Here is a 23,595-nt window from a genome sequence, read left to right as displayed (position 1 = left end):
AGGAAATACATGCCTCCTGCATGTATCTTTACCTGTCAAATGTCTCCCCTCTGTCTGTTATTAGACCCGAAAAACTGCATATTCTGTGGGTGGGTCTGTTGTCTGGAGCTCGGTGGGTGGAGTCGTGATGTCAGTAGACTCCCCGCCCACCTCTACACTCCCCTTGTCAATATGCATTTTCTCCTGTGTATTTCTTACACTGAACTTCTGCTATGATCTCTAACATCCAGTGAAAAGACAGGAAAGTAACCACTTGACTTCAGCATGCCCAATCATGCTGAGGTGTGGAACAGCCAATCCTTGCAGAGCTGCTGAAGAAAGGAGTGGGAGGGAATTAAAAAATACTGCATGTCTCTTAGGCTAGTGTACGAGATATGTAAATCACCTGTCACTCACAGCAAGGGGGAGGATTTGGCAAAGTTTTTCTCTGTTTGTCAAGATTTATCTCACTGAACAATAAAAGAGGATTGCTCAGAGATGGATTAACTCTTTGTGGCAAGACTGGGCCCAAATGATAGGAAATCTTATACTGTACAGTATGATATAAAAAAAAAAAAATTTGGGGTTTACATCCACTTTAATCTTTACGTATATACTGTAAAGCTTGTATTATTTCCATACTGGTGTGCATCTATATATTTATGGTTAATGTTATATGCAGGTTGCAGTAGTTCCTCTGCTCGCAATTACTTTCATTAGATCACTGGTTAATTTCCTAGGAAGATAATAGCCTCTGTTTATAGAGGCCCTGTCCTAGGTGGAGGCATTACATACTTTATTACCTAACCTACTATTACACTTAGCAAAGGTTATGGTTCTCTTATTTACCTACAGGTTTAGTGCACTATGCTTTTTTGGGGAGGGTCATTTCTCATAACCCCCCCACACACACACACACACACACACACACACACACACACACACACACACACCAAATTGCTTTATTGTAACTTTTAATCAAGTTATAGCAAGTCGACCAAGGCTAACCCGCCCAATCCACCTCCAATCCCACCCTGTGCTGAGAGTTGATACCTTCATAGAACTAAGCACATCCTCCTCACCCGTCCCCCCATAACTATGCTCAGACCTGGAAACGGGTCACGTGGGCACCAAGTAGTGCATTGGGGGAGGTGGAGAAACATGTCCTTATGCCCCAGAACTGGAAGTAGGAAGTTCAATTTTGTCTCATGGGGCTCCATCATTAGTTAGCGTAGGAGCAGAAACCATTTGGTATCTGTTGACTTCTTGTTGTAACAGGATTATGGGTTTCATTAAAATCAAGAGACTGTTTAATGCTATATCCTTGCAAAATCATACTACCACTACCTATACTATACAACTACTACATATTTCTATTTCAGTATTTTTAGTTTCAATAGCAGACATTGCTAAAAATCTGTGTAAACTAAATAGAGACACTGCAACTGTGAGTCATACAGATAGCTGAAAGTTCACGTTTCCATAGCCATAAAACATCTGGGGTATAATGCTCTTATTGTTCATCCATATCTGATAAAACACTTTAGTTGGTTCTCGCTTCCCGTCCATCTGTCACCGCTACAAGTAAGGGGTGTGGTTGTCTGGGACAGGAAAGCATAGAATTTTTGGAACCATTTTATAAATTCTTCCCTTTTCTTCCTTAATAAATATATTTTTCCCAAGTCAAGTGTACAGCAAACGAAGGAGATCCAAGACTCAGGAAGTATTGAAGTCGAAAGCAGTGACATGAAAACCAGGCAGCTAGTATCTTCACAAAGAGATAGTGCAGAGTGAACTGGCATAGTGAAGAACTTTCTTTAATATTCAATTAAAAAGTATTGCACTCACAAGAAAAGCGGTTTTAGCTGACATCAAGGCATTCAATGTTGACTCTTAATCCAGCTGCTCATGGCTACCGGCATCTGAATCTCTGCCTGCTGCTGGACACGTCTTGTGATTTCATTGCTTAGGAAGAATTTTGAGGACTTTCCCCTTTATCAGGCTCACAATGGGACAAACTGCTAAGCATTTTATTTAAGTCTCTTGAGATTGACTGTCTTCATTGATTATTATAGTGACAATCTCCAAATAAACAAAAGTTCAGTTTACCTACCTTTATAATTACATGACTTTATATTCCTATGATGTACATATTATGTTGTCCCAAGCATTTGCGGTAATTAACCACTTCTGTCCTGAGCGCGGTTTTAAAACAGTGCATGGACAGGGGCTATTTGTCTGTAATTTTTTTAATTGCCACCCTTTCTCAATGGCTTCTGCAACTTCCCAGCATTAGCACCGGATGTCAGTGACAGCCTTGGTCAATGACAACTAGGGTCTACAACAGCCAGTCCAGCACTGAGCCCAGGAACTGAAACGATCAGCTTCCTATGTCTCTGCAGACCACTCAATAACAGGGTGCTGTAGAAGCGAAAGCAATGCTTTTGCATTGTGTATACGTTAGGGGTTTTGTGATGTCATGAGTAATGTCAGTACACTTGTAAGTGGGTGTAGGGAGTAGCGGCTTACAGAGGAAATCACACGTACTGACTTTATAAACCAGGCAACGTTTATTACCGGAGAGACGGTAGTAGAAAGAGTATTTACAGCAGTAACGCAAGTAGTTTCACTCCAAGCATGGAGGCATAGATACACAGCACAGTCACTTCTGATGTAAGCAGTAGTTGTAGTAGTTTTCAGCACTATCGTCACTTTCCACTGACTGACACAGTATAAACCCAAGCACACAATGCGTATCTGTAGAGGCTGCTATTCACACACATTACCCGGTACAACGGTATTCCTTCAGCAGATGGATATAGGCATCTGATCTGCTTGTCCCTCCCTCACAGCGAGGACACCAGATTTATTATCTGCAAGGAGGAGTCTTTCATCTGACCAGGATTGCTGATACAGGACTCCGTAGTAACACTGAGCTATCCCTCACAGGCCGGAACACTCTCCCTATCTTCTCCTAACTCTCCCTCACAAGCAGGGGTCTCTGTCCCAGTCCATACACACACGTGTTCTCAACTAAACGTGGCTGGGCTTCCTTATATAAAGTATCCACTCAAAATCTCCAGGGCTTTGCTTGTCCTATCAGGACACCAGGCTTCTCCAAAATGGTACAACAAAACAGAAAGTGCAGCGCTAGTAAATAAGTGGGATGAGAGGACTATAAGCACAATACATTCCACCACAGTGTATGTGTAAACAGTCCAAATATTCGGTCCACAATGATCTTCAAAGTGTGGAAAAATGCATGCTTTATGAAAGCGGTGATTTCAGGAGCCCACCACCACGGTAACAATTGGCCTCTCACCTGATGTAATGGACCCTTAAATTATAGAGGGTCACAAACGCCTTTGTCATAAACCAATGGGTATGCAGCACATCAATCAGGGACCAGGTACAGGAACTCCAATACGACCATCTGATGTAATGGACCCTTAGATTATGAAGGGTCACAAACGCCTTAATCATAAACCAATGGATATGCAGCACATCAATCAAGGACCAGGTACAGGAACTCCAATACTCCAATTCGACCATCACATGTATTCAGATCCATTGTGAGGAGTCAACTCTATAGGGTACTATAGTCAGTGATGAGTCGAAAAAGATAAGATTGGATAGCCCCTAGAGACAAGCTGCTGCAGGAGTGGCATGTGTGACTAGACACTGGGAGCATCAAGGAGAGGTGATCTAATTTGACCAGGCCAACGCCAAGGAGATATTAATAGACTGAATATAATTAGGCATTAGCCTGTGCAGCCCAGGTGGGCATTACGTTTGTCACAAAACTGACTAAGAAAACTTGGTGAGACTGTGTGTAGACAGGCTCAAAGATTATTATATTTTTAAAGCCAGGAGGCTGGAAAATGTATGTTTTGTCTTGGTGATGTTGACAACCCATATACAAAGGTTTCTCTCACTAACCTAGCAACTGGCACGCAGCACGAACAAAAGTCTCTGCCACAGACTTGAATGGAATAGAAACCCGTACGATCCTCTGCCACAGGATGTAATGGTTTACGATGAATAGCAAACACAGCACTAGAACCTTTAAGCCGACCCGGCAGTACTATGCGTTACCTTCATCTCCTCCTGTTGTAATTTGCTTAATTCATGTCTAATAATTTGTGACACATCTCCTCCAATCTTATCTTTTTCGACTCATCACTGACTATACGTACCCTATAGAGTTGACTCCTCACAATGGATCTGAATACATGTGATGGTCGAATTGGAGTATTGGAGTTCCTGTACCTGGTCCTTGATTGATGTGCTGCATATCCATTGGTTTATGATTAAGGCGTTTGTGACCCTTCATAATCTAAGGGTCCATTACATCAGATGGTCGTATTGGAGTTCCTGTACCTGGTCCCTGATTGATGTGCTGCATACCCATTGGTTTATGACAAAGGCGTTTGTGACCCTCTATAATTTAAGGGTCCATTACATCAGGTGAGAGGCCAATTGTTACCGTGGTGGTGGGCTCCTGAAATCACCGCTTTCATAAAGCATGCATTTTTCCACACTTTGAAGATCATTGTGGACCGAATATTTGGACTGTTTACACATACACTGTGGTGGAATGTATTGTGCTTATAGTCCTCTCATCCCACTTATTTACTAGCGCTGCACTTTCTGTTTTGTTGTGTTTATTGAGGGATTTGAAATTTGACCCTGGTGTTCAGCTGCTGCCCTTATTATTTACCATTTCGCGCTGATTTATTTTTACTTTTTTTTTTCTCCAAAATGGTGCTGGAGACAATATAGAGGCCAAACAGCTCTGAACATATGTACACATAAACATATCAAATAGGCATTAAAAATGAGAATATACACTTGCAAACCCATTACCTCTTGCAGCCAACTAGGCTGCCCTGCACCACAGATGCCTACACACTTCCAAGCCAGTACGGCAGCTCAGGCAGAACTGTTGTATCTCTTTCCAGCCTCTCCCTACAGCAATAGATCCCTGCTATAGTGATCTATTACTGGCTGATTGCAGCCTGCAAAAGATCACTATTAGAAGTGATCGTCTGCTTCCCCAGATCGCTACATAGATGCTGCATGATCTGGATGAAATTTGCATTTACTGCAAATGCTCACATAAATGAAAGTACTGTCATTCCAATTTTTAGCAATCCTGTGAAAAAGTCACTGTCATGCTAATTTGTGTCTTCATTGACCCAGCCTAAACTTTTCTTAATATTACACTAACATTTTCCCCTGCACGTGTCGCAATAAAGCTTTGAAAGCGAATAAAGCTGTAAAATGCAAATTCACTTTGAGTTTCACCATTTCACTACATTACATAAAAGTCACATTAATGTACTGTAGTTTTGTTTTACTCAGTAGACTTTGTTGAATATATTTTGAGGTAAATAGATGGGAAGACGCTGCATTCTGAATCCTATAGCCTACATTTGTGGGACATCTGTTTTCAAAATAAATACTGTACTTTGATCTGAAAATTACACTGCAAGGTCTAAAAGGTAGATGATATTCCCAAGTTTATATGGGATAAAACATCTCTAAAATGCACTGTCAAATCAGTGTACAAAATGTTGAAAAATAAAGAAGGAATTTGCTGGCATGGGATATGCAGAGAAATGCAACAAAAATGTAAAAAAACATGCTACTCCCATCAAAAGAATGGCTAAACGGGGGAGGAGAGACTGACCAAGATGGCCGCGCATTGAGGTAACTCCTTCACGCCCGGGTATACAGCCTAACTAACCTCCACAAATCTCCGAAAGTGGTGTGTGTTTCCGGACCAGGAGTTAGTCCAGCAGTGACATATGGTGAACGACGGATCAGAACAATCACCTGCTGCCGTACAGAGAGAGAGGAGACAGCATGAGGAAGACGCTGATCCACCTACCCACAGATCCAAAAGAGTAACGGAAAGCGGATCTCCCTTATGAGCCTCCGGGTCTGCCGTGGCTTGTAGACACCACTTGCTGGATTGTTTCGGAACATGAGCGGTGCTAGGTGCGATACAGGAGATCCTTGTCTGTGGCAGGTGCCGCGGGGATCTATGGCACCCTATGGACCCTATGAATGACAGCGGGTTCCTGTGGAGGCGGCAAATGGCCAGGGAGACTCAGTCCATTACAGGTGACTTAGAAGGGAGGAGATCGGCAGAATTAGCTGCCTGGAGCCTGGAGAAGCCTGCCTTGGGACACACAGTCTAAGCTACAGCAAAGCCAGGGAGAAGAAGACGTGGTACGAGATGGAAGAGGAGAAGGAAAAAAGAAGCAAGATGAGGTGTTAAAGCATTTTACAATATCAGGGGATAAACAGTATTATGCCACCTAAAGGGTCCCAGTCACAGAAGGGAAAGAGGGGGTCAACAGGGCTACAGCCAAAAACGCCTTGAAAGCTCTACCTGCACAAACTACAGACAATAAAGGGTTTTTTCAACAATCACAACACCAATTGGAAATATCTAATATGACAGACTTGAATACAACCCTAGCAACTACAGATAAAAAGTTGGAACGATCTAGCAGTAGCCCCTTATTAACCACACAACATGATATAACGGAAACAGGGAGAATGGAGAGAGAGAGCCTTGGGGCATGCAGCCGTATATACAAGCCTTGCCGACGAGAGAAGATATGGACAGTTATGTATATAGATTAGAAACTTCAAATAAAACAGAACTGCAGTTAATGAAAACATCTCTGGAAAATACTCAAGGCAGGATGGACACTGTGGAATCAAGAATATCAATCATTGAACAGAAATTAATACAGTCTGAAAAAAAAAATAAAGAACAAGCTTAATGTTTTAAATATGCTATTACCACCATAGACGATTTAGAAAATAGAAACAGGGGTCTTGGGGGGGGGGGGATAAGGGGGATTTTTTTCTCTCCTTTTTCTTTTTTTTCAGTTTTTTGTTTTTTTGACACCTTTTACTTGGGACATAACAAAGGTTTAAAATCCACCAATACTACAACGCAGGGATTAATGTGGTTTGTGTTGCAAGATTGTAAGATTATAAATAGGGCAATTTATTATTCACCAAAGAGAGGGGTTTTCTTGATGTCACTGAATATATTTTGGGCGATGGGGGGATTTTATGGATGTTTTAGGAAAAGTGTTGATTTGGTATAACCATATTTGAACACAATAGTGATGTGTTTTTCGGGGGGGGGGGGGGGGGGGTTTGTAATAAGATAGAGGTTTCCTGGGGGAAACCCTTCCACCTCTGTAGGGGGGAGGATTCCCCCTTTGGAAATGGAGAAGGTTAGAGTGTGTACAATATATACACTATGCACATGATGATTGATAAAGATTTTGGCACATCCAATATTTACCATGGATATTTGAATTCACCCTGGGGTAGTCATGAGGGGAATACCCCCTTTTTTTTACTGCCCCCTTTTCACTTTTTTTCTTCTTTTCTTTTTTTCCCCCTCTTTCTTCCCTTTCCCCTTCCCCTCCCAGCAGTGGGCTCCCTTGAGATCTTCACGGCTCCTCTCCCCCTTTCCTCTCTGGCTCCCCCTTATATGATCAAATGAATAAGACGAAGGTGAGGAACGGAGTAACATATATTTCAATGTGTATAAATATACCTGGTGCAATGCGCGACTTATTTAAAGGAGGTCCCTTTATATCTCTAACATAGGGATCTTACTAAAGTAAGCTAAGACTCAAAAGAGTCATTTAGGCTGTTTTCTTTTTTTTTGTGTAAGTGTTGATTAAATCAAATTTTTTTCTTTTTTTTTTTCTTTTCCTGATTTATGGATTCAGTCAAGATCTGTTCTTTTAACGCTAGAGGATTAAATTCCCCATCAAGAGATCGCAAATTCTGTATTCTCTTTATAAACAAAAGGTCAGTGTTGTCTTTTTCCAGGAGATGGATTTTTCGCTCAAACCATATACAAAACATATATTATCCAACATGGTATCATGATTCTTTTTCCTATTCTAAATCTAGGGGGGGGTCTCTATAGCAATTCATAAATCTTTACCTCATCAAGTTTTGAACAGTTGGAGAAGTAGAGATGGAAGATCTTTAGTCAGTGTCCATTTACGGAAAAAAATATACTTTTATTAACTTATATTTACCAAATTAAGATCAGATTAGGATAGGTATACAAATGTTAACAGATCTCGTGGAAAGCAAAATTTGTTATATTATACCTGTGCTCTTTTGAAATTTTACTAAGGTGATCAGCTGTGGCAAACGTAATATCCCCCTGATATTCACACACTTGAAAAATCCAAAACCTAATGCCGCATTAAAGATATTAATAAAAGATTAATCCATTTTATAATTAATATGTAACCTGTTTGTATAAAAACCATCTCACTACAAAGAAATAAATAATGTCAAAATATATTAATATAAAAATATATAAATCTATGGTGTTTGCAAAAGGCTGTGACAATCAATAATAATAAAACAATAAAATTATCTAATATAGCTATTTTTATTCTATGACACTTAATAGATAAAAACCCCACCTCAATCTTCTAGGGGAGTTACCATATAACGAGAACTATATCTTCACGACCATCAGTGTTAACTCTTTTTACACAATTAGTAAACAAATGGATGGCCTAGAAGAAGTTATACATGCATTGAAGGAAAAAAGGGTATGTCTGTTTTGGTGCATCAAGGTGGGCTGCCAGACCATTACATATTCAGGTAACACAGGTGTCTTAACATTACCCATAGAGTACAGTGGGCCTAAGAGAAGCACTAGCAATGTTCCATTAGGTCACCCTCCTCAACCAGACCTAGTCTGGCAGAACTACTATTCTGACATATGCCATACCACTTCCTGGTAGTGTCTTTTGAGCTGTTGTCAATTCCTCAGAGTTTATCAACATAAATCAGAGCTGTCTTCATAAAACAGAAAATCTCGCCTTTACATTCTGCAGCTGTGTCTCCTTATGAGTCAGTACATAATTTCTTTAGCAAGCTTGGCATCATTTAACCAGACACCCAGATGTTGACTCAGGGTTACTTTTTCTTCTTAAACCTGGACCCCCCCCCCCCCCCCAACCTCTCTCTGAGCATGTTCCGCCTAATGGCTACATATTATCATAACAGAACTTGGATGTTTCTGTTCCTCATAATGTCCAAACACATTATGATGAACACATTCATATTTAGTCTCTAAAATAATACAAATACAATTAGTTTCTTTTCTACCCTTAAAGCCAGCCCATGATGCAGGACATAGATGCATCAATTTTGGTAAGGCTGTTTCCTTTGAGGAATTAAAGTCTTGCCTGTGTCATAAATTAGAGTAGACTGTTTCACAAAAGTAGAATAGGGTAGGGTAGAGTGTCTCATCAAAGAATAGTAGGATAGATTAGACTGTCTCATTAAACTTGAATAGGTTAGGATAGACTGTCTCAAATTAGAGTAGGCTGGAGTAAACTGTCTCATTAAAGAAAAATAGGCTAGACTAGACTGTCTCATCAAAGTAGTTTGGACTAGACTTGACTCTTAACAAAGTAGACTAGACTAGAGTAGACTGTCTCATCAAAGTAGCATAGATCTTATTACAGTAGAATAGGCTTGAGTAGACTAGAGTAGACTATCTCATTTACTCTACTCAACCCTACTTTAATGAGACAGCCTACTCTAGCCTATTCTACTTTGATGAGACAGACTACTCTAGTCAACTCTACTTTAATGAGATAGTCTACTCTAGTCTACTAAAGCCTATTCTACTGTAATAACTGTAATGGTCTACTCTACTTTGATGAGACAGTTTACTCTAGTCTACTCTACTTTGATGAGACAGTTTACTCTAGCCTATCCACTTACCGACCGGCCACTTTATATATACGTCATTTTTTTGAAGATGGATATCTCGGTAACAGCAGCAGCTGCTGCCACAACCGAGGTATCCATCTTTAGGGCCGTCAGTTCTGTACACGATAATGGTGGTCTCTGTGGTGGGTTCGCCGCGAGATCACCGTTATCGGCGGCGGGAGAGGTGCCACCCCCCCTCCCGCCACTCTTCCGCACCCTCCGCCGCTTACCGGAGCCGTCGGTAGCGGCGGAGGCGATCGGGTCCTTTCCCTTCCTCAGTATGGAGACGAGTGAGGCTAAGATGGCCCCCACCCGTCTCCATACCATAGGACGGCCGGAGCGACGTCATTACATCAGCTCCGCCCACTTCTCTTAAAGGCACATTTTTTCTTGTGTCATTTTTTTAAACGACTTTTTTTTTTTCTTTCTTTTTTTTTTTTTGCATTTTAGTCTAAATATGAGATATGAGGACTTTTTGACCCCAGATCTCATATTTAAGAGGACCTGTCATGCTTTTTTCTATTACAAGGGATGTTTACATTCCTTTTAATAGGAATAAAAGGGATCCAATTTTTTTTTTTTTAAAAAAACAGTGAAAAAATAAATAAAATAAAGTAAAATAAATAATAAAAAAAAAAAAAATTTTTTAAAGCGCCCTGTCCCGACGAGCTCGCGCGCAGAAGCGAACGCATACGTGAGTAGCGCCCGCATATGAAAACGGTGGTCAAACCACACATGCGAGGTATCGCCGCGACCGGTAGAGCGGGAGCAATAATTCTAGCCCTAGACCTCCTCTGTAACGCAAAACATGCAATCTATAGAATTTTTTAAACGTCACCTATGGAGATTTTTAAGGGTAAAAGTTTGACACCATTCCACGAGCGGGCGCAATTTTGAAGCGTGACATGATGGGTATCAATTTACTTGGCGTAACATTATATTTCACAATATAAAAAAAAATTGGGCTAACTTTACTGTTGTCTTATTTTTTTAATCAAAAAAGTGAATTTTTTCCAAAAAAAGTGCGCTTAGAAGACCGCTGCGCAAATACGGTGCAAAAAAAAGTATTGCAATGACCGCTATTTTATTCTCTAGGGTGTTAGAAAAAAAACAATATATAATGTTTGGGGGTTCTAAGTAATTTTCTAGCAAAAAAACCTGTTTTAAACTTGTAAACACCTAAAATCCAAAACGAGGCTGGTCTTAAAGTGGCTATTCTACTTTGATGAGGCAGCCTACTCTAGTCAACTCTACTTTAATGAGACAGCCTCTGGGCTTTTTTTCTCAAACATTAGGTGCTGGAACTTAACCACGGCCCCACAAAACCCCTCCCCCTACACACACCCTCCAAGTCATATCAAATAGTGGGTGTGTTCAGTCAAATTTCACGAAAACAGTAGGAGGGTCTTAAAGGGGCATTAAATACCAGGATTGCATTACATACAGAGTGTAGAGCTGTCACTTGTAAACACAGAAACCAGACTTTTGTGTTTACAAGTGATTGTGTTGAGCAGGCACCAAAGGGTCTGAGCCAGAGGTGGTGGAACTGAGTTCCACCAAGTTCCCCCTGAAAAAAAAGCCCCTGGACAGCCTACTATAGTCAACTTTACTTTAATGAGACAGCATACTCTAGCCTATTCTACTTTGATGAGACAGTCTACTCTAGTCAACTATACTTTACTGTCTCATCAAAGTAGAATAGGCTAGAGTAGACTGTCTCATCAAAGTAGAGTAGACTAAAGTAGAGTTTCAGAAAAGTAGAATAGGGTAGGGTAGAGTGTCTCATCAAAGTAGAGTAGACTAGAGTAGACTGTCTCATCAAAGTAGATCTTATTAGAGTAGAATAGGATTGACTAGACTAGAGTAGACTATCTCATTAAAGTAGAGTTGACTAGAGTAGTCTGTCTCATCAAAGTAGAATAGGCTAGAGTAGGCTGTCTCATTAAAGTAGAGTTGACTAGAGTATGCTGTCTCATCAAAGTAGAATAGGCTAGAGTAGACTGTCTCATCAAAGTAGAGTAGACTAGAGTAGACTGTCTCATCAAAGTAGATCTTATTACAGTAGAATAGGATTGACTAGACTAGAGTAGACTATCTAATTAAAGTAGAGTTGACTAGAGTAGACTGTCTCATCAAAGTAAAATAGGCTAGAGTAGGCTGTCTCATTAAAGTAGAGTTGACTAGAGTAGGCTGCCTCATCAAAGTAGAATAGGCTAGAGTAAACTGTCTCATCAAAGTAGAGTAGACTAGAGTAAACTGTCTCATCAAAGTAGAGTAGACCATTACAGTTATTACAGTAGAATAGGCTTTAGTAGACTAGAGTAGACTATCTCATTAAAGTAGAGTTGACTAGAGTAGTCTGTCTCATCAAAGTAGAATAGGCTAGAGTAGGCTGTCTCATTAAAGTAGAGTTGACTAGAGTATGCTGTCTCATCAAAGTAGAATAGGCTAGAGTAAACTGTGTCATCAAAGTAGAGTAGACTAAAGTAGAGTTTCAGAAAAGTAGAATAGGGTAGGGTAGATTGTCTCATCAAAGTAGAGTAGACAAGAGTAGACTGTCTCATCAAAGTAGATCTTATTACAGTAGAATAGGATTGACTAGACTAGAGTAGACTATCTAATTAAAGTACAGTTGATTAGAGTAGACTGTCTCATCAAAGTACAATAGGCTAGAGTAGGCTGTCTCATTAAAGTAGAGTTGAGTAGAGTAGGCTGTCTCATCAAAGTAGAATAGGCTAGAGTAGACTGTCTCATCAAAGTAGAATAGGCTAGAGTAAACTGTCTCATCAAAGTAGAGTGGACTAGACTAAACTCTCATCAAAGTAGAGTAGACTAGAGTAGACTGTCACATCAAAGTAGAGTAGACAATCTCACTACCATAGAATAGACCCGAGTAGACTGTATCATCAATAGAGAGTAGGTTGGAGTAGACTATCTAATCAAAGTGGAATAAGCTTGGGTAGGCTGTGTCATCAATAGAGGTTAGGCTACAGTGGACTTCCTCATCAAAGTAGAGTAGACTAGAGTACACTGTATCATCAAAGTAGAGTAGACTACAGTAAAGTGTCTCATCAAAGTTGAGTAAATTAGAGTAGACTGTATGAATAAATAAAAAACCTGCTGCTTGTGGCACTGCAACATGTGTTACGCTGGCCAGAGATGGATAAATAAAAAGTCTTAAGAAAATTTGTCCTAAAAATCTCAGAACATTCAAATGTCATTCAAAAGATTGTGTTTGCTTTTAACATTTGATTTTGGAATGAATGGGCTTTACAGAACAAAAACTACATACATTGTTAAAAATGCATTCATTTGGGGGGCGTGGCCACGCACTGCATAGAGTAGGACTTGCAGCACCTAGCTCCGCCGAGAATCCTGCAAATCATCTGGACAGCACCGCCATCCTGTCTCGCCGAGACCCGGGATAAAGGGCATTGACTCCCGCTACTTACCTGCTATCCCCGACGGAGGATATTTTCAGTCCCACGATGTCCAGACGTGGACCAGCTCCACAAGGGGCTCCAGACACCCACGGCCATGATGGCAGCCTGCCGCCCCGCACAGCAAAGGAGGCAGCTCAACACCTCTTCAGCAGGAATCTGTCCCAAAAAGATCCTCTACCACTTCTGATGCCTGACCCGGATGAGATGCTTATGAAGGAAGCTATGGGATCGCTGGATGGTATTCCTCCACAACTAGCAGAAGCTTCGGCCGCCACAAATGTGAGTACCCTCCCTCCTGATACCAATATGGCCGCCATATCACAGCAACATAGCTCTGACCCTGAACCCACATTGAGAGATATCCTCGCTGCAGTTACATTATGCAGCTCCTCTATTGCAGTATTGACTGGGGAAGTAAAGGGCATGAAAGTGGAGGTCTCTCTCATAAGGCATGACATGCAGAAACTGCGGGGGGTGCACATCTGCCCTAGAAAGCCGATTGAGTACCTTGGAAGACGAATGGCAGCCCCTTCAGAGAGATGTCAGACATGTACATTCTGTGGCCCCTGCTAATGCAGCCTGCTTGGAGGACATGGTGAACCGTCTGCGCAGAAACAAGGTGCGGCGGTGGGCATTCCTGAAAAAGCAGAGGGTAAAAATCCAGTGGCCTTCATTGAGGCCTCGCTAACAGACACCTTTGGCAATGATGCATTCTGTTCTATGTTTGCAGTGGAAAGGTCCCACCGTGTCCCCTCACGGCCACCACAACAGGGGTCCGCCACCGTGTCCCTTCCTATTTTGCCTCCTGAATTACAAGGACTGTCATGCCATCCTGAATAAAGCTAGGACGGCTGGAATCTTAAAGGTGGAAAACACCAAGGTATCACTATTTCCGGATTTCTCCGCGGTGGTGCAACGACACAGATCCAAATTCATTGATATCAAGAAAAGGCTGAGGGCCCTTAATGTTCAATATTTCATGTTGTCTCCTGCAAAGCTGAAAGGATTGCCAACGGTACCTTGCATTTCTTTGAAAACCCTTCTGCAGCTATGCACTGGCTAGATAGAGAGGAGCGAGCCCTAGCACAACATCCTGCGTAGGCAAAATATTCTGGTACCTCTTCTAATCTTTGAACCAATGGTGCCTTGTTGCGATTTTCTACCACGGCGGGGATGGTTTCCCCTACTTTGTTTCCCCCTTGCACGTCACCTTTACACATTTGTGCCCTGGTGCCAGGTATGTACTGATGTTTCTTTTACAAGTGCAAAGTTTGAAAAGACTTCATGCCCCCAGGGCTACACAAGAGCCCCCTGCAAATAGTCCTGCAAGGACTGTACCCTCCTTCCTGTTGGGGATTACTTTGGTTCTGTGCGGCCCAGTTGGCCAGACACTTTGCTAACTTTAATTATGCACGTTCTCTTTTTTCTTCTCTGAGTATAACCCTCTCCTCCCTACAGGTGGGACATTTATGTGACTATCTACTGCTGCTACTACCCATAACATCCACAAGATGGCATATGTAGTTAAGATTTGTGTCTGTGATGGGATGGGTATGTTGGGATTCATACTACGTACAAATGCAATTACTGTTTACCTCAAATGCCATGATGATAATACCTTGTATAACAGTTGGGCCCTTGGCCCTTTGCTCTACATTCAATATACCTGATTTATTATGGAGAATAGTGGTGTTAAAAGGCTAATGCTCCTCTCATGGAACATAAGGAGAATGGGGGACAAAACCAAGAGGAGTGCAATGGTTAAGTATTTTTCCAGGATGCAACCCCAGTTGATCTGTCTCCAGGAGATGCATCTGAGACCTGACTCGGTCCGTCTGCTGCGGTCACACAAATATCCCTCCCAGTTTCATTCAGTGCACTCCTCTTACTCGAGAGGAGTTAGTGTACTGGTCTCTGGGATGGTGTCCTTTGAATGTTTGCAGCAAATTGATGGGGAGGGCAGATTTTTGTTTACTATGCAAGCTTAATGAATTTATATGTATTATTCCTGCCATGTATGTCCCCCCCCCCCCCCTTTCTCCTCGGACCCTCTCAAAAAACTAGCCCAGTTTATGGCTCTATACCCCAATGTACCGGTCCTAGCCCTGGGGGACTTCAATAATGTTATAGACCCACACTTAGACAGACTATCCCTAACTTCCAGATTTGTAAACCATGCTACTGGTAAAAGCATATTTGCATCCTTATTATCTGATCTGGGTCTGAGGGACGTGTGGCGGGAGAGACATCCAACGGCCAAATGTTACTCGTGTCACTCAGCCTCAAATGGAGGCCTTTCACGCATAGACCTGGTTCTAGGAAATGTGCTCCTTATGCAGATGGTACTGTGTGCAGCATATGAGCCCCATCTACTCTTTGACCACTCTCCCTTTTGGGTAAGGATAGATATCAAGGCCCAGGAAACTAGACCCCTTTGGAGGATTAATCCTTTCTGGTTGACACCGTTGCCGTCTCCGGATGGGATTCCTAATGCCTTGGGGGAGTTCCTCCACTTCAACAGGGGCTCCGCGAGGGCTGCTGTTGTTTGGGACACCTTCAAGGCTATTCTGAGGGGATGTCTCATTCAAGGGATAATGGGTGTTAAGAGGAGGTCAGGAGAATGGAAAACCAGAATACGGGATGAATTACAAGCTAGAGAGCAAGCAATGGTCACCGACCATACCCAAGCAACTAGAGAGGCATGGACCGAAGCCCAATCACTGTATTATTCTGTTGTGCTATCTGCAACTGAAAAGAGGAGATTTTTCCTACAACAGGAGTATTATGAGGAGGGTGAGAATACGGGCCATCTCCTTGCCTTGGTGGCCAGGGAACAGAGAGACACAATCTCCATTCTGGCCATTAAGTCAGGGACAGGGGAAAGTCACACTCTCAATTCTGATATACTGAGAGTCTCGACTCCTCCCCAAAAATAATGCTAGCTCTTCGGAACTGGAGTCATTCTTACAGGACTATACCTCCCTCAAGTCTCGGAGGCTGACAGGGTCATGCTGAGTTCTCCGATAACTATTGGGGACTTGACAGAGGCCTTGCAGGGAGCTAAGAAACATAAATCTCCAGGATTGGATGGTCTCCCTGCAGAGGTTTACTCGCGATATGGCAATATCCTTCTTCCGCCGCTTCTACAGGCTTTTGTTGAGGCTACGGAGAGGGGATGTCTTACGAATAGCATGCAGGAAGCCATCATAGTGATGATACCCAAACCGAGGAAGGACAAGCTCCTACCAGATTCATACTGCCCCATCTCTCTCCTGAACTTAGATGTCAAAATCCTGGCCCGAGTATTGGAGAATAGACTACCAAAGTAATCGGGGGACTAGTGCATAGAGATCAATCCGGGTTTATACCCACCAGATCCAAGGCCAACAATATTAGACACCTTTTTCTAAACTTACAAACTCTAGTGGATAATCCTGGGGGGAGAGCCGTACTATCCCTAGATGCCGATAAGGCGTTCGATAGTGTGGAGTGGCACTACCCCTGGGAGATCCTAGCTCGCTTTGGTCTGGGTGACCAGTTCATTTACTGGGTGAAGGTTCTCTATTCGCCCCCCAGAGCAAGACGCTGCATTAACAATACCCTCTCCCTGCTGTTATCATTACATAGGGGCACTCATCAGGGGTGCCCGTTGTCGCCCCTGTTGTTTGCCCTTGCGGTGGAACCACTAGCCACACTAATCTGTAGTACACCTGATCTCATGGGATTTCACAGAGGCCATAAAGATAATGGCGCTTATAACCAAGTTTGGCACAACTTCTCGGGCTTCTCAATAAACTGGTCTAAATCCATCCTTATGCCCCTTGATCCCATGACCAATCCCCTGCCCCAGGAGGCTGGACAAATTGCCATAGCCAATTTTATTTAGGTATCTGGATGTGGTGATGACTCCGGACACCTCTAGCTATCTAAAGGAAAGGAAAGGAAAGGGGCTAGGATCAGTTTGAATACCCTACAATATGGTAAGGACAGGAGGGGTCTGGCTGTACCCCATCCTAAATTATATTTCTTGGCCTCCCAAATGCAGCAGGTCACTGGGTGGGGAAGAGAGGAGGCCTTAGATGATCCAATTTATACGATTGGTAACTCGGGCCAACCCTGATTTGAAGGCCGGCTCTCATTTGGAAATGGATCTACCCAGCTTTCCCCTGACTTGCCCAACTGCGGGCCTCCTTAGAAAAGTGTGGGGGGCAACCACGAGAGGCACTGAAGGTCAGGAGCCCCTTGGGATTCAAACCCTCTGTGGAATAATCCAAGATACCCAGAACTGAATAAACTGGAGGGATTCGCCCTATGGCAAGGGGATATGGTTCTTTCCACAGCTATAAACAGGGAATGTACTGAAATCTTTTGCATAACTTTGCACAGAATTTACACTTCCCACTAGATGTTTTTATCAATATCTCCAACTCCAACACGCCTTGCAGGCACAGGGACAGACAATCTCCCTGACCGTGGCCTCATTCCCGCTCTTGATGAAGCTACTTCAAGCGGATGCCAGGAAGGGGCAGATTTCTAAAATATACTCAGTACTGTTGTCCTCCATCCAGGACCATGCCTCTTTGAAATGTAGGGCTAAATGGATCCTTGACATTGGAGAGATTGATGGTGATTAGTGGGACATGGCATTGGAATCGACCCCTATGGTTTCCATCTCGGCCTACCATAGGCTGTCGCAGCTATTTATCGTGCACAGAACCGGACGCCTGAGAAACTGCATGCATGGGGCCTGAGGGACTCTCCCCTATGTCCAAAATGTAAAACACAACAAGCTGATTTCATTCACATGCTATGGAGATGCCCAAAACTCAACTGGTATTGGACTGAGGTCACACAGAGTATCTCCCGGTTAGCACAGGTAACGGTGCCCTCCACCCCTCTGGTATGCCTCTTGGGAGCGATTGACAAGGAAATGTACCAGAGGGGAATGTACATTATGATTATTAGACTACTGTATCTAGCTAGAAAGCTTAAGGCTAGACACTGGATGGCACCTACCGTACCTACCGGGAAACAATGAATAGCGTATGTAAACTCACTCCTTATTAGGGAACAACTGGCTTATCGCCACAGGAATGCCGTGTCAAAATTTGAACCCATCTGGCAGCCATGGCTAGAGATGATCCTACTCTTGCCCCCCAACAGTTAGTAATGGATAGGCTATTGCGATTCTAAAAATACTGAGAGTAAATGGAGAAGGGGAGAGAAAACAGCTATGTGTTTTAGTTCTGTTATGTTAGATACTTGGTTTATCAAAATTCGATAGCAAAAAGAAAGAAAAGGGTTGTATACTGATTTAACGATTGTCCAACCAAGTGCTAAAAGTTTGATTTAACAGCTATGGTTTGGTGCATTGTAACATATATGTTCATACTTGAAGATATGTATATTATATCTTTGACAGATTGTAACTGTTTTCGGTCTTGTCAATGTTTGCTATACATTTGTATAAATATTTGCTGCATCAACAAATAAAAAAGTTTTGATTAAAAAAAAAATGCACTCATTTGAGAAATATTTTCCATCCTGCTTGTTCTAATGTTCTCATCACTGTGGTTGAAAATGAACTTTGATTTAACCCACTAATTATTGGAAAAACACATGAATTTAGAACATACTTTGCTAAGATTTTTTGTTTGAAATCCTACCTATCTATGGCCACTTCAGTACTGGACATTGTCATCCCCTTCCTTCCCAGACCAATTTTCAGCTTTCAGTCCTCTAGCACTTTGAATGACAATTACTCAATCATGCTACATTGTACCTAAATTACATTTTTATCATTTTGTTCACACAAAAAGAGCTTTCTTTTGGTGGTATTTATTCACCACTGGGTTTTTTCTTTTTTGCGATATAAGCGAAAAAAGAGCGACAGTTAAAAAAAAACAAAAAACAATATTTTCTACTTTTTAGAAAAAAGAAATCCAATAAAATCAAATTTTGTCATATATTTAGGCCAGAATGTATTCTTCTACATGTCTTTGGTAAAAAAAAATCCTGATAAGTGTATAATAATTGATTTGTGTGAAAGTTATAGAGTCTACAGGCTATGCTACGTATCATTGAAAATTGATCAATCGTGATGTACTGACTGCCTTTTTTTGAGGCCCTAAATGTCAGGACAGTACGAATATCCCAAGGTATTTAGTAGGCGGCATAGTGAATTTTTTGAAGTTGCAATTTTTTTCCCACAATGCTTTGAAAAATGAAGAAATGCTGTATATAAATTTTTTTCTGAAAATGTACATATTTACAAGTTATTTCTCACGCACTGCATAGGCATACTTGCAATTACACCCCAAAACACATTCTGCTACTCCTCTTAAGTATGGCGATACCACATGTGTGAGATTTTGGCCACATGCAGAGGCCCAACATCCAAGTAGCACCTTCAGGCATTCTAGTAGCATAAATTACCCATTTAATGTCATGACGACCTATCACACTTTTGAAGGCCATGGAGCACCAGGACAATGGAAATGCCCACAAAATGACCATTTTGGAAAGCAAACACCCCAACGTATATTCTATGAGGCATAATGAGTCTTTTGAACATCGAACATTTTGATCATTTTTTTTCCAAAAGTTCTTGGAAAATGTGGAAAGAAAATGAAAGCGCATTTTTTTGTGAAATGCGTTGACCTATATATGAACTTGTTATGAAGATAGATGCATACAGCTTTACAAATTCTTTTTTGTTTGGAAGAAGCAATTGTTTTATGGGACAACATGTGATCCCTCAATTTTAATACCATCTTCTTTTAACATTTCGTAAAAAAAGAATTCCAGGCCAGTTCACACCATATAAACGCAGTCCAGATGCGTTCCAAATGCTTTTCTACATGTGGGTTTTTGATGCGTTTTTGGTGAATTTTTGATGCAGTCCAGTGCTCCCCCCCCTCTTTTTTTGATGCGCTTTACAGCGCTCCAGTACAGTCCAGTGCAGAAAAAATGCAGCATGTTCTCCTTTTTTTTCTGGAACTGGAACGCACTGGAACTGCAAGCACTGGTGTGAAATATGCCATTGAAAACCATATAACCTACTTTCCATGCGTTTTTGATGCAGAAAAAAAAAACGTATTTGACTGCATGTGGTGTGAACTGGCCAGTTCACACCACATGCAGTTCCGTGCTAGTTAAGAAAAAAAAAAGGGGGGGGGGGGAATGGACGGCTTTAAAATTGCACCAAAAACACTTCAAAAACGCACATACAGAAAAGCATCTGGAACGCATCCTGACTTCTATGGTGTGAACTGGCCCTCAATTTTATGTGTCTTCCTGTGGTACCAGTAAAATCCCCTTCGTAGTTCCCTTATTGGGAAATTTCCTACAATTTAGCTATATGTGGTATGTGTGGTATTTGTGACCACATGAGTGGTTCCTGTATTGAAGTGGTCAATGCAGTACACAGTAACTGCTCTGGTCACAAATATGTGTTTATTACTATAGCTGAAAAAATAATAATTAAAAAAAAAGGAATAATATACATAGTAGTAGTATTCTATAATTAACCACTTACGGACCACCGCATGCCGATATACGTCCTGACTTTGAAGAGGAATATCGTTGTTATGGCAGCAGCTAGCTGCCATAACCCCGGTATCCTCTTCTTCGGCCGGCAGTCCGCTTTCAGATAAAAGTGGTCTCTGCGGCGGATTCGCCACGCTTATCGGAGCCATCGGCAGCGGCGGAGGCGATCGGATGTTGTGCCTTCCTTGGCATGGAGACGAGTGAGGGGAAGATGCCCCCCACCCATCTCCATACCATTGCAAGGTAGAAGTGACGTCAAAACGTCACTTCCGCCCATAGCTCCTAAAAGGGCCATTTTTTTATTTTTTTTTAAATGACAATTTTTATTTTTTTTTTATTGCATTTTAGTGTAAATATGAGATCTGAGGTCTTTTTGACTCCTGTCATGCTTTTTTTCTATTACAAGGGATGTTAACATTTATTGTAATAGGAATAAAAGTGACAGATTTTTTTTTTAAGGAACAGTGTAAAAATAAAAAATAAAAGGTAAAATAAATAAGGAAAAAAAAAATGTTTAAACGCCGAGCTCACGTGCAGAAGCGGACGCATACGTGAGTAGCGCCCGCATATGAAAACGGTGTTCAAACCACACATGTGAGGTATCGCTGCGATCGGTAGAGCGAAAGCAATAATTCTAGCTCTAGACCTCCTCTGTACCTCAAAACAAGCAACCTGTAGAATTTTTAAAACGTCGCCTATGGAGATATTTAAGAGTAAAAGTTTGTCGCCATTCCACGAGCGGGCGCAATTTTGAAGCGTGACATGTTGGGTATCAATTTTATCTTTCACAATATAAAAAAATTGGGATAACTTTACTGTTGTCTTATTTTTTAATTCAAAAAAGTGTATTTTTTCCCAAAAAAGTGCGCTTATAAGACCGCTAGGCAATTATGGTGTGACCGAAAGTTTTGCAACGACTGCCATTTTATTCTCTAGGGTGTTAGAAAAAAAATGTATAATGTTTGGGGGTTCTAAGTAATTTTCTAGCAAAAAAAAACTGTTTTTAACTTGTTAAGTGGTTAAAGGCTTAGTCCATTGGCAAAAAGGATATTTTATTTAAAAGTGAGGTGATCCTTTGCTTATTATGGGGGTTATTTATGAAAGGCAAATCTACTTTGCACTGCAAGTGCACTTGGAAGTGCAGTCGCTCTAAATCTAAGGGGTAGATCTGAAATGAGTGGAAGCTCTGCTGATTTTATCATCCAATCATGTGCAAGCTAAAATGCTGTTTTTTATTTTCCTCGCATGTCCCCCTCGGATCTACAACGACTTTACTTCCAAGTGCACTTGCAGTGCAAAGTGGATTCTCCTTTAGTAAATAACCCCCAATGCGTCTTGGATACACCAACAACCAGATCTCCCTGCTATAATTTCCGACTTTGTTCCCGTCCACCTGGAAGCTTTGTGTAATCCTGCCCGCCTTTGTGTGTTTCAGCTCCTACAGTTTCATTTTCCACAATATAAAATGAGTTTAACGCCCAGCAGGCAGAGTGGAAAACCCTCATAACGGCCATAATGCAAACCCAAGAATGCAGCCCATGGATTTTCCCAATAGAATTCCCTGAGAGGTAGAAAGAAGCTGCCAAATGTCTTAACTCCTCAGCCTCTAGCAAACATTGAAATATCAGTTTTGGGTGGACTGACCCTTTAAATTCTAACTATCTTCACATTAGATTATTATATATTACTGCCACTCAGGAAAGTAGCATGCGCTAAGTGTTTGCCACAAAAAAAAAAAAAAAAAGGTCAATGAATGATAACTTCATCTTGGGATCATTCCTTTCTTACCTGTGTCTTTCCACTGTTCAGGTTCTGTGTCCGAAATAATATCCCCTTTTCTTTTCAATTTATATAATGTTTGGAGTACGCTGGTAACTTTTTCTGCTACATCTTTCAGTCTTGGATTGTCTATGGCTTCATTTTTTACTCTTTTTGTGTTTTTTTGCTCTTGCTTATCTGTTCCAGGTAAAAGATGAACTTTCTCAGTTGGAGAAACATGTTTGTTTTTAGATTTCTTTGTGAAGCGCTTCTTCAATCCTTTCACCACGTTTTTCATACTTGCTGTCTGCCCGGCTGCCTGTGAATACTGAGACTCCAGAAGAGGATGTGGCTTAGTAGACTGTGGAGGGGAACTCCAGCCTCTGCTCTCTGCACTTTCATTGGACTTTTATTATTGCAGCATCTCCGAATGAACTGTGTGCTTTTAAAACAGTAACAAACAACAAGGCCATTGCCAGGGGGAGAGACACACCTTCCCATATAATAGTCCATAATAAGGGAATTTTTTATTACACATAAGGAAGTCTATTGAATAAGATGCACTTATTGCAGCACTTTTGTTTTAATTTCAAAGGTCACCTTTACCTATCCACTACTAGGTCTCATACACACAGACGTTTAAAAAAAAAACGGGCTGTAAAGCTAGTAACAATGCCTGGAAAAAAAGCGGTGTTAAAAACGCGATTTTATTAGCGTTTTGATTTGCTGTCAGTGCGCGGTTAACGTCGTTTGTAAGCGTTAACGCTAAGCCGCGTTTTTTTTTTTTTAAATCCCTCTGCTATTTTCCACTCCCAAATTACCCACATAAACATTTTTACAGCTTAAAGGGGGGTTCCGTCCGCGATTTTTTTTTTTTAAACGTCAGCAGCTACAAACACTGTAGCTGCTGACTTTTAATAAGGACACTTACCTGTCCAGCGAGCCCGCGATGTCGCCCCCCCCCCCCCCCCCCCCCAGGCCGATCCATCCATCGGATCGGCCGCCGGTGCCTCCAACCTAACTAAGGGAAACAGGCAGTGGAGCCTTGAGTCGCGCGACGCTTTGTGAATGG

The 23,595-nt window shown here is 41.7% G+C and overlaps 1 protein-coding gene across 1 annotated transcript in view; it reads right to left on the bottom strand.

Annotated features, from left to right (window-relative positions):
- LOC141117511 (uncharacterized) overlaps positions 1–22,979 on the bottom strand; it is an 82,115-nt gene extending 59,136 nt beyond the window's left edge. Inside the window, exon 1 of the mRNA XM_073610409.1 lies at positions 22,554–22,979. Within this exon, the coding sequence (XP_073466510.1) occupies positions 22,554–22,821 (268 nt within the window). The 5' untranslated portion in view covers positions 22,822–22,979. The remainder of the gene's footprint in view (positions 1–22,553) is intronic.
- Positions 22,980–23,595: the final 616 nt, after the last annotated feature.

This window comes from Aquarana catesbeiana, linkage group LG13 (assembly GCF_042186555.1).
Source record: "Aquarana catesbeiana isolate 2022-GZ linkage group LG13, ASM4218655v1, whole genome shotgun sequence".
Lineage (NCBI taxonomy): Eukaryota > Metazoa > Chordata > Amphibia > Anura > Ranidae > Aquarana > Aquarana catesbeiana.
The sequence above is the reverse complement of the archived record's forward strand: the minus strand, read 5'-3'. Positions and strand labels throughout refer to the sequence as shown.